Raw genomic sequence first — 11,163 nt, 5'->3', positions numbered from 1 at the left:
AAGAAATTATAAACTCAATCGCCCTCTCTTACCACAAGGGTTTCAAACAATTGGGCTCTCTGTTTTGGTTTTTCAAACCAATTGCTATAGTATGAGTAAATTGTGTGAGAATGTATCTGTTGGATATATTTTTCACATTTGAAATATAATAATATTTCTTCTTTGCTGGCTCTGTCACACTTACATTGAATTTATGGCTCATAGAGTCACGTCTCTAATGAGACAATCCTCTTTAAGATATTTCTTGTTGTGTTATTGTTCGTGTTGTTATTGTTGTTGTTGGTTTTTAGTGTATTTTTTGAGATACTCTATAGGAGAGGTGCTGTTGGTGGTGGTGGTGCAAATGTTGCTGCTGCTGCAGCAAGAGGGATTAAATTTTGAGAGATGTAGTATTACAACACGAGGGCATATTTTTCTTTAAATACAACTCCCTGTTAGCAGATTCAATTCAGTTGAGTTTCATCTGCCAAACAAGCTATAAAGGATACTCACTTAAAAAAAAATCATATATTTTAAAATTATTAAAAAAAAGAAATAAACTAAGAATTAACAAAATTTAGTAGAACTTTAATAAATTTTTAGTTTAAGTATAGTATTAAAAATTAAAAAAGAAACCAAATAAAAAAAGTCATTAAAAGAAATTTAAAAAACGGAAATAAATTTCATAAAAATTTGAGAAAATAAAAGAAAACTAAGAAATTTTTTACGTGTAACGGATACGTTGAGAAAATATAATAAAAAAACACACACACATCAGCAGCAGCAAGTTTAAATAAGAGATCAAACTACAAACGCAACTTAAGGTTTACAATTTGAGTACATCCAGCAATCATTAAGTGTGCGCTCGTGAACGTAGATACAACAAAACGGAAGAAAAATTATTTTTTAAAATTTCGTGGTGTTGAAAAAATAAAATTTAAAAATATTTTTTTAAAGAATAAAAAAAAGTAACGGAGCATCTTAAAGAAAAATATTAAATTTATTTTAAATAAAATATAAATATTGCTCACTTTTCAAATTGAAAAAAAAAATAATAATAATAATAAATAAACAAAAGAAATTTAAAAGCATTGCAAAATAAAATGGTGCAATAGTGTTATTAATTTCCAATAAATATTATTAAAAAAAATATATTAAAAAAAAATAAAATATCTACTACCTCAAAGCCATACTAACGGATTATTACACTCCAACAAAATGTTGCATAAAATTTTTATTAAACTGTGATTTTTTCCAAAAATAAAACAAATTTATTTAAAGTGAAAAAAAGGTAATAATTGAAATTTATTAAAAAAATTTATATAATTTTCAAAAAAAAAAATTGTGTTAAAAAGAACGATTGTTGTTTTTTTGCAAGAAAAGTGTTTACAAAGAATTTTCTCTACAAATTGGATTATTTTAAAATTATAACAAGTATTTTTGGGGTGAGCTGTTTATGAAAGAAATCAAGACCTTTTGACAAATTTTACTTTTATTACAAAAAATTTTGGAATATTTTTTTTTTTTTTTTTTTGATTTTTCGTTAATTATCGTAAATTTAGCTTTTTATAGTTAAAAAATTGAAAATTTTAAAAACTATTTCTGCTTCAAAGATTTTCCTTAAAATATTTTTTTGTATTTTGAATATTTTTTTAAATTTTTCAAAGAATTATACATTTTTGAGGAATTTAAATTTTTTACTTTTTCCGCGGCATTTGTATAAAAACTATCAGCCGTTAAAAACTTTGAAAAAGTTTTGAAATCTTTCCTTCAAATTTTTTATATTTTAAAACTTTTATTTATAAAAAAAAAATCTTGAAATTGAAAATACAAAGCAGTTTTCATTTCCTTTTAAGATTTTATTCTAATTTACTCAAAATTTAACTTTTTTTCTAAATTATTTTAAAATCGATTTTATTTAAAAAAAAATCTTAAAATTTTCTTTTATTGTTATTATAAAAAATCAAATATTTTTGAAAAACTTTTCTCCAAGATCACAAAAACTTAAAGAAATTTCAACTTTCTTTACTCAATCTTAGATTTTTTTGAAGAAAAATTTCAAAATCTTTTTAAAATCATTCCCGTTCTCAAAACTTTTCACAAATAGATTTTACTTTTTTGATTAAAAGTTAAAAATTTTCTTCAATATCACAAAAAATTTCATATATTCCACCTTTCACACTCACAAAACCCGACGGAATTCCTGATAACTTCAAATTTTTACGTCTTTGATAAAAAAAAACTTTAAAATTTAAACTTTTTTAAATCCGAAAAAACCGAAACAAAAACCTTTTAATAGAAGAAATATATCTAATTTTAAAACTTTTAAAAATGTTAAAACTTATTTTATTCATATTTTAAAGAAAAAAGAAAATGGGAATTAAGAGAAAATTTTGTGTAATTTTTAAACGGAATTATCTATAACTAAAAACAAATCTTAAGTAAGATAAAATTTCTTTGAGGAAAAAGAAAACGAGAATTATTAAAATATCAAAATAACTAAGGCTTCTATTAATATTATTATTTACATTAATCATACACCTTTAGAAGTTATCATAATAAAACTTAAAACACCTTTTTCTTTATCATTTAAGCAACGGAAATTATTATATCATAAATTTAGTCAATCAATCAATTGTGTGAGTCTTTCTTCAATTCCATTCAATAATTCTAATAAGAAAACAAAAACATAAATTCTCAATTGTTTAGCTTTCTTCTATAATCCCACTTTCAACAAGAAATCACCTTCCTGTTGTGTATTTTTTTTTTCTATAATTATTGATAAAATAAAAAAAAATTATTTGATTCTCAAAATTTTAAGAAGTTTGCTGATAAAAATTTCTCACCTAATCTCAATAATTTAAGATAAGAAAGAAAGAAATTAAAAAACACAGAAATAACACTTTCTTAACCATTTGATAATATTGATCAGGCTGACATGATCAATAAGCAAACAACGTTAGAGCTAAAAGAACGTAAATATCTATAACTTTAAAGTTTTTCAATAGAAAACTACTTTAGCTTAAAAAAAATAAATTAACATCATAACAAATCTTTAAACATCTAATAAAAAATTTAAATTTTTTTCTAATACATTTTCAGTTTCCTGTTTTTTTTCTAAAAAATAAATTCTAAGAAAAAAACTTAAAAACCAAAACAACGCTATTTTAAAAGCTTAAACATTTTAGAAACTAAAAACCATAACAACGAAATTAACAAAATGTTAGTCGCCACAAATGCCCAACAAACTGCCCAAAACAGTCCCAAAACCACCAGATCGAATACACCCATTAAAATGGAAAGACGTGATTCTTCATCTTCATATTCGTCTTTGGAAGATTTGGAACATGAGGGTAAAAAATTGAATGCTGTTACCTCAACACCGGTGGTGACAAGTGATGCTACCATATCTTGTGCTGTTAACTCTATGACAAGATCTAATCAAAGATCGGAAATGGATAATAATTTGCATCAACGTATGCAAGAATCCGATGAGGCTAATGATTATGATGAAGATGAATCGGCTGATGAGAAATCTTCTCAGCCACGTCAGCAATTGCACTATAAACGCCGTTTGAGCGGTCGCAGTCTTACAGATAAAACTGCCAGTGTTCTGCTGGAGTATAATGCTGATAATCCCAATTCTTTACGCAAGAAATTCCGTTTTAATCGCTTTGTCCTAAACAATGGTGATGAATCGGGTTTTGTTGATACCAGCAATAATAGCCAAATGTTAAATAACTCATCTTCAACTTTGGCTGCTAACGCCACAAATCTAACAAACTCAAATAGTGTTGTAAAATCAAATAGTTCTTCGGAAACCTCCTCACCGCCCCAAAGTAATGGCAATTCTAGTCCTGAATCGGGCATAGGAGAACGCGAGGATATGAAATATATGTGTCCCATCTGTGATGCCGTCTCACAAACAGCCCATCAATTTACAAATCATATACGTTGTCACAACTACGCCTCAGGTCATACGGAGAACTTTACCTGCCGTATTTGCTCTAAGGTAAGTAAGAAATTTCATAATTGTTTTTTTTCTTTTTTGTGCTAAAATGGAAAGGACGTAAACTAAACTAAAAAAGAAATTCAGTGTTTACGATTATGAATACTGTATGTGTGGCTATATTTACCATTCATAATCATAAGCGATAAGAACAGCCATTATCTAGGCATTTCCTATCAATAAAGCGATAGAAAATTTATATTTTATATATTTATAACAATTACTTCTTCTTGTTTTCAATCTATAAAACTAATCTTTAATTTATTTATTTTTTTTCTTCTTTCTTTTTTCATTTTGGTTTCTCTTGCGTGTTTCTGTTCTGTTTGTTGGTTGGGCCATTATAATAGGTGCTCTCATCAGCCTCATCATTGGATCGTCATGTTCTAGTGCATACGGGAGAACGACCATTTAATTGTAAATATTGTCATCTCACATTTACCACAAATGGTAATATGCATCGTCATATGCGTACCCATAAACAGCATCAGCATACTCATCATCGACGCAACTCGAATGGAACAAAGTTCAACTCAAACAATAATAATAATAATTATAATAACACAACAACAACAACAACGAATCCCGCTGTAAGCAAAACAACAACATTAAGCAATGGACAATTAAGTGAAGGCGTTAAATTATCAACAACAACAGCAGCAGACACAACGACGTCGTCAACAACAGTCACAAGTATAGCAGCGCCAACATCGCCGTCAGCAGCAGCAACAACAGCCACAAATACTGTTAACGCTGCTGACAATGATTGTAATCAAAAGGCAACAGGTGCTAATGGCAAACGATTAAATGGTAACGCCAACTTAGAAAGTTATGAAAGTGATGGTGGCTGCTCATCAGACTCATCAGCAGGCCATGTTAGCAACAACAATAACAACAACAATGACAACCAAAATAATAATAACAATAATGATTTAAAAATTAACAATAATAACTATAAACGCAAACATTGTGAAGATCAGCCTCATCAAGATGTAGTAGATGCTATGGAAAGCAGCCATCATGATCTTTTAAAGCGACGTTTAAGACTCGAAAGCAACAACAATAACAACAGCGATACCACAAACTCACCTGCCAACTCCAATGAACAGAATAATGATCTTATAAGCCGTATAACTAGAGAATCAGTTGTTTGTCCCGTTTGCAATGAGAGTGATTTTTCGGATAATATGGCTCTTGATCAGCATATGGATAGTAAGCATCCGGAAATACCAGCCAAATGTAAAAACTGTGATGTTTTATTCCGTACCCATCATCAGCTCAATATACATCCCTGTACGGCCGATATTAAGGGATCCATAAATTTATCGGTTAAACAGCGTCGTTCGAGTGAAAGTTCAAATCATCATAACGATGAAGAAGATCGTGAGGAAACGGAAGATCATCTTAGGCAACGCCATGAACTTTTTCAACATTTTAAAAATGCCATGGCTCATAGCAATTCCCATTCGTCACATTTTAATCAAGATCTAACGGAGGATGATATTAAATCGGAACCTTCAGCTCATGATTCCAAGGATTTGGCCGATATTCAATCGATCTTGAATATGACCGCCTCATCTAGTAACTCAAATTTACTGAGAAACTTTGAGCAATCGGTAAATACTCCATCCTCGCAATATAGTTATGATAGGGATGAAGAGGAGGCTCAAGATGCTTTCACTTCGGAATTCCGTAAAATGAAATTGCGTGGTGAATTTCCCTGCAAGTTGTGTCCGGCAGTATATCCTAATTTGCGTGCTCTAAAAGGCCATAATCGTGTGCATTTGAGTGAAGCCGGTCCAGCAGGTCCTTTCCGCTGCAACATGTGCCCTTATTCGATATGTGACAAGGCCGCCTTAATACGTCATATGCGTACACATAATGGTGATCGTCCCTATGAGTGTGCTGTCTGTAATTATGCCTTTACCACAAAAGCCAATTGTGAAAGACATTTGCGTAATCGTCATGCAAAAACGACTAGAGAGGAAGTTAAACGTGCCATTATTTATCATCCCTCAGAAGATTCATCCTGTGAAGATACTAACAAAAAATTGCATATGTTTTCATCCGAATTGGAGGATGATTGCGATTTAATGTCGTATCATCAGCATCAGCCCAAGGATCGTTCAACTCCTGTATCTCATCTCAAGGAGAGACTGACTTTGGGTGAAAGTCCTTCATCCAAACCTGTTAAGATTCAGGTGAAAAATCTTGAAGATCTTTTAGATAAATCAACAGCTTCATCGGGTTATCATGATAGCTATGACAAACGTAATGTTGATAAATCGCAAGCTCCAATTGATATGAGTATGGATGTTTTGGATTTGAGTAAAAAACCCAGTGCACCACAGCCACCAGTCCAAGAAGAAAAGATCGAATCTTCTATACCTTTACTCTCGTTGCCCAAACCAGATGCCAACCTTAATAATGAAGTAATTACCAACAAAGCCATGCCTGCTGAAGCTGATCCAAAATTAGATGTTTCTGCCTTGGATAAACAGCACCAGCAGTTACTTTTGGCCCAACAGCAGTTACTCAGTGATCCCAATCAATTAATGCAGCAATTATATAGAAATCTACTGTTTCCTCAATTTCCTCCATTCTTTATGCCCAACACTTTTATGAATAATAATTTCACTGATTTTCAAAAACTGGCTCCCATTCTAACACGTATGATGGGTGGAGTGGCAGCAGCAACTTTGCCAAACAACGATCTAGAAAAACCATCAAATTTGGCACCTCTCAATACCAATAACTCACCAAGCATACCACAAATGAGTCCATTATTAACTGAAAAATCGAATCCAGCTACTATGGCTTCAATGTCATCACCCAAGAGTCTACATTCACCAAATCCTAATCATGTATCTATGCCTAGACATATGATGGCTCCAGCCGCATCTTCACATCCCCCAAATCTGCCACCCACCATGCTTTCAAATGGTCCTATCAAAATGGTGCTCAAAAATGGTGTGTTCATGCCCAAACAAAAACAAAGACGTTATCGTACTGAACGTCCTTTTGCCTGTGAACATTGTTCAGCTCGTTTTACTTTGCGCTCCAATATGGAACGTCATGTCAAACAACAGCATCCCCAATACTATGCTCAACGTCAACGGAGTGGTCACCATGTTATGCGTGGTCGTGGTGCTAGCAGTGCTGCTAATATGAACAATATCACTCATTTACAAGCTGCTGTTGCCCAGGCTCATTATGGCTCTACACCTCCCTCAATGAGTTCCCATTCACCAATTTCGGAACAGGTCAAGTGTGCCATTTTAGCTCAGCAACTTAAAGCTCGCAAAGATACCGATCTGCTACAACAAGCCTTGGCTCATGGTTCCAACAGTGTTGCCAACTCAAATATGTTTTCTCAACAAGGACCCAACCTAAGCAATGGACAACCACCTTTTTTTGGTTTCAATCCTCATCATAGTCATCATCTAAGCCAAAATGGTACACCTAATGGTTCCATGGAAGATGATGAACCCAAGCTAATAATTGATGAAGATGATGAAGAGGAGGAAGAAGACGAAGATGACATTGAGGAAATTCACGATGATCAGGATGAAGAGGAAGAACAAGATTTGGTGTTGCATGAAAGCGAAGATAAAATAGAAACACGCCATTTACCCACTACTGTTGAAGAGGTAAAACTCAAATCGGATCCTCCTCAAGAATCGGCTAAAAAAGTGGCTGAATCTATTTTGGAACAAGCCATTAAAGCCAGAACTATAAGCTCATTTGCTAAAACAACAGAACCTTCTACAGTGACCTCCAATAATAATGCCATGAAATCGATGATTGCTCAAGCTCCAGCAGTGGGAAAAATTTTAAAAGAAGTAGCAAGTTCTTCTTTTAAGGATGAATCTCAAGACTTGGTTTCTGTCTCCGAATTAGTAGACAATGCCACCAATAATTCAGTGTCATTCAACAACTATTTCCGTCCTTCCGATGTGGCCAATCATATGGAACCCAGTGATGAAGATGGTTTAGTGGCATCCTCAGCCAGTGAAAGTAACAATTCGGGTGCTGAAGATACTGTAAGTACTGAAAAACCCAAAAAGAAGTCAGCCTACAGTTTGGCTCCCAATCGGGTTCATTGTCCCTACTGTCAACGTATGTTCCCCTGGTCCAGTTCCTTGAGAAGACATATTCTCACTCATACCGGACAGAAGCCCTTCAAATGTTCTCACTGCCCTCTTTTGTTTACCACCAAAAGTAACTGTGATCGTCATCTTTTACGCAAACATGGGGATGTAGAGTCGGCTGTATCGGTGTATGTACCAACTGAAGATGTTTCCGAACCTATTCCTTTGCCCAAGTCCGTGGAAGAGATAGAGAGAATGCAAAGAGAACGTGAAGAAGAGGAACGCAAACGTAAAGCCGAAGAACAAAGAGAACGTTTAGAGAAAGAGCAAATGGAAAAGCAAAAGTTTGAACAGGAGCAGCAACAAAAACAAGCATTCCTTAAGCATTTGGCTGTCGCACAATTTCAACAGCAATTTAACCAAAAAACCGAAACCAATTCAGTTTCTTCTTCAGAACTGCCCTATAAATGCCACTTGTGCGAAAGTTCATTTGCGGAACGTTTGCAATGTCTTGAACATATTAAAGCTTTACATGCACAAGAATTTGCTTTACTGCTGTCAAAGGGTGCCATTGAAAATGAAACTGACTCAGCTCAAATGACTTCAACTGAAGAAGATGAACGTCAACGTTCTGCCGAAGATGGCGGCAAGGGTGGCAAGTATCCCGACTACAGTAATCGTAAAGTTATTTGTGCCTTTTGCATGAGACGTTTCTGGTCAACTGAAGATCTGCGAAGACATATGCGCACTCATTCTGGTGAAAGACCATTCCAATGCGAAATCTGTTTCAGAAAGTTCACCCTAAAACACAGTATGCTCCGCCACATGAAGAAACACAATGGTCTACACATGAATGGCAGTCAGTCGAATAATGACAATTTGGCCAATGGTAATTCCGGCTCTGATTACTCCGATGATGAACAAAGTCCAAATACAATGCCTACACCAGCTATGCCATTGCCCAGTACCAGCATCAATGCACTATTAATGGGTTCAAAATTCCAAGAACTGCTAAGCAAAGCAAACGAATGGAGAAATGGTAATTTGAATGCATTGCGCGAAGGTAAAGAAAACAATTCAGAGGAACCAAATACACCTCAATCATCAGATTTAATTGGCAATTTGCTGGGTATCAGCGATCAGGGTATATTAAACAAATTAATGTCATCACCTGATGAAGCTGCCAAATTTTTAGGTGTTGACAAATAAACTAAAGATTAGTTCTTTGTATTTTTTTCTTTTTACTCAGTCAATCGGAATGGTTCTAATTGCTGCAAGTATGAACCCAGTCATAAAATGGTGCCTGCTAAAAGAATTGAAATTATTTTCTTTTAAAGCTAACAAATTGTTGGGACTTGATTAAATGAGATTTCTTAACTTTATTTCATCATCTCGAATCTGCTCAGATATTACTTAAGTAATTTTCTCCCTCTCTCTCTCTCTCTCTCATTAACTAACTTTCTCTAATGAACACGCTGTCTCGCTCTAGTCAATTGCTTATCTACTCTTCATAAAATGGAAAGAAAACGTTCTATTGAACAGTTCTTAAAATTAATTAAATTCATCAAACACAAAAAAGACATGATTTAACAAAAACCAAAGCTAAAAACAATTATTTAGACTTAATATTGAATAAGTTAGTTTTAATTAACATTCTAGTATTCATAGTCCTACATAATTATTAAAAAAAAATTAGTTGTAATTTATTATAAAAAGAAACAAAGAATTCAATTTTAAAATCGTTGTGAACAAATATTGAAGAAACAATGAAAATCGGTGCAACCGCTTTAATAGTTTATAAAAAATATATCATTTTATTATTTTCTAAAAGCAAAATGAAAAAACAAAAGACTTTTTCTTAAAAAAAATCAAAATATAACAAATAGAGTTACATTTAAAATGCTTACAATTTTCAAATACCAAGACTTACAAACTTAAGTACTTAAATATTTAGCAAAATGCCTTAAAATGGTATTACAAATATACAAAAAAAAAAAAAAAACAAAACCAATCCCCCATTAAAATAATTTTAAATTTATTTAGCTCATAGTTTAGTTTAAATAATTGTAATTTTGTAGTTTTAATTAAATATTTAGTGATTAGTTATTGAAACCTGTACATTGTGAGGCCTTTCTGAAACCGCTATGTGGCTTATTATATTTATAGACAAAACAAAATATTAAAATAAAATAAAATATTAATACATATTCAAAACTACATTTAACTAACTTTAATTATTCAAAATTCATTTTTGGAAATTTTCTTTTTTTTTTTCAAAATTTGTTACAACATTATGACTATTTTTTTTAAGTTCCCTAAAATTATTTCTTTTGTTTCTTAAAATTTAATTATAAAAAAAAAACAAAATAATTATACAGCAATAACCAAAGCATTTTTTTGTGTGTATGTAGTTTTAATATAAAAAATATTTATAAAAAAAACCAAAATAAATTTTTGTCAAAAACATAAAAATTTACAACATTGTATTTAAATTAATTGTATTTTAAAATTAAACAAACATAATAATTTAAATAAAATATAAATGAATTAAATATTCAATAAAAAATTAAATAAAAAAATTTGTTTTCAATCACACTAAGGTTGGGTGCGATAGGGACCGAAAAGACACAAAAGTACATTTTTCTCCGAGATTGATACCCTGATACCGATTTTTTATAGTGAAAACATAAAACGTTATCTGTGATCACCTTCATTTCCCACCAAAATCTGATTTTTGAATTGAAAACATAAAAGCAAGGACCGGAAAACGTTTTTTTTTTTGGTTTGTAACTAAATTTTTTATCAACAAGGTTTTAAAAATAAAATTTGAATGTAGAATAAAAAAAAAATAAAAAATATAAATTCAAAATAAATATCCATGAAGTTCAGAAACAAAGAATAAACAAGAAGTGAAACGCTGTCATTTTTTTACAACAATAACATTACGCTCTTCTCACAGACGAGTGCTGTGTAAATCCAACACATATGTAAAAAATTTATTCTCTCTCCAAACTTCAAAACTTTTTCGCGAAAATTTGAGGATAATAGCACTTTGAAATATTTTTTATCACTTAACATTATATTTTA

At 31.8% G+C, this 11,163-nt stretch overlaps 1 protein-coding gene across 1 annotated transcript; it reads left to right on the top strand.

The window, feature by feature from the left end:
- Window positions 1-228: 228 nt before the first annotated feature.
- Window positions 229-10,283, top strand: LOC119608660 (zinc finger protein 236). The gene is made up of 3 exons (XM_037963165.1): window positions 229-1,270; window positions 3,082-3,991; window positions 4,336-10,283. The coding sequence occupies exons 2-3, from the start codon at window positions 3,200-3,202 to the stop codon at window positions 9,283-9,285; spliced, it is 5,742 nt and encodes a 1,913-aa protein (XP_037819093.1). The 5' UTR covers window positions 229-1,270; window positions 3,082-3,199; the 3' UTR covers window positions 9,286-10,283.
- The last annotated feature ends 880 nt before the right edge of the window (window positions 10,284-11,163 follow it).

The sequence above is a fragment of the Lucilia sericata genome, unplaced genomic scaffold (genome assembly GCF_015586225.1).
Source record: "Lucilia sericata isolate MDLA Ls3-8-SP2 unplaced genomic scaffold, ASM1558622v1 Contig000866F_arrow, whole genome shotgun sequence".
Classification (NCBI taxonomy): domain Eukaryota; kingdom Metazoa; phylum Arthropoda; class Insecta; order Diptera; family Calliphoridae; genus Lucilia; species Lucilia sericata.
The sequence above is the reverse complement of the archived record's forward strand: the minus strand, read 5'-3'. Positions and strand labels throughout refer to the sequence as shown.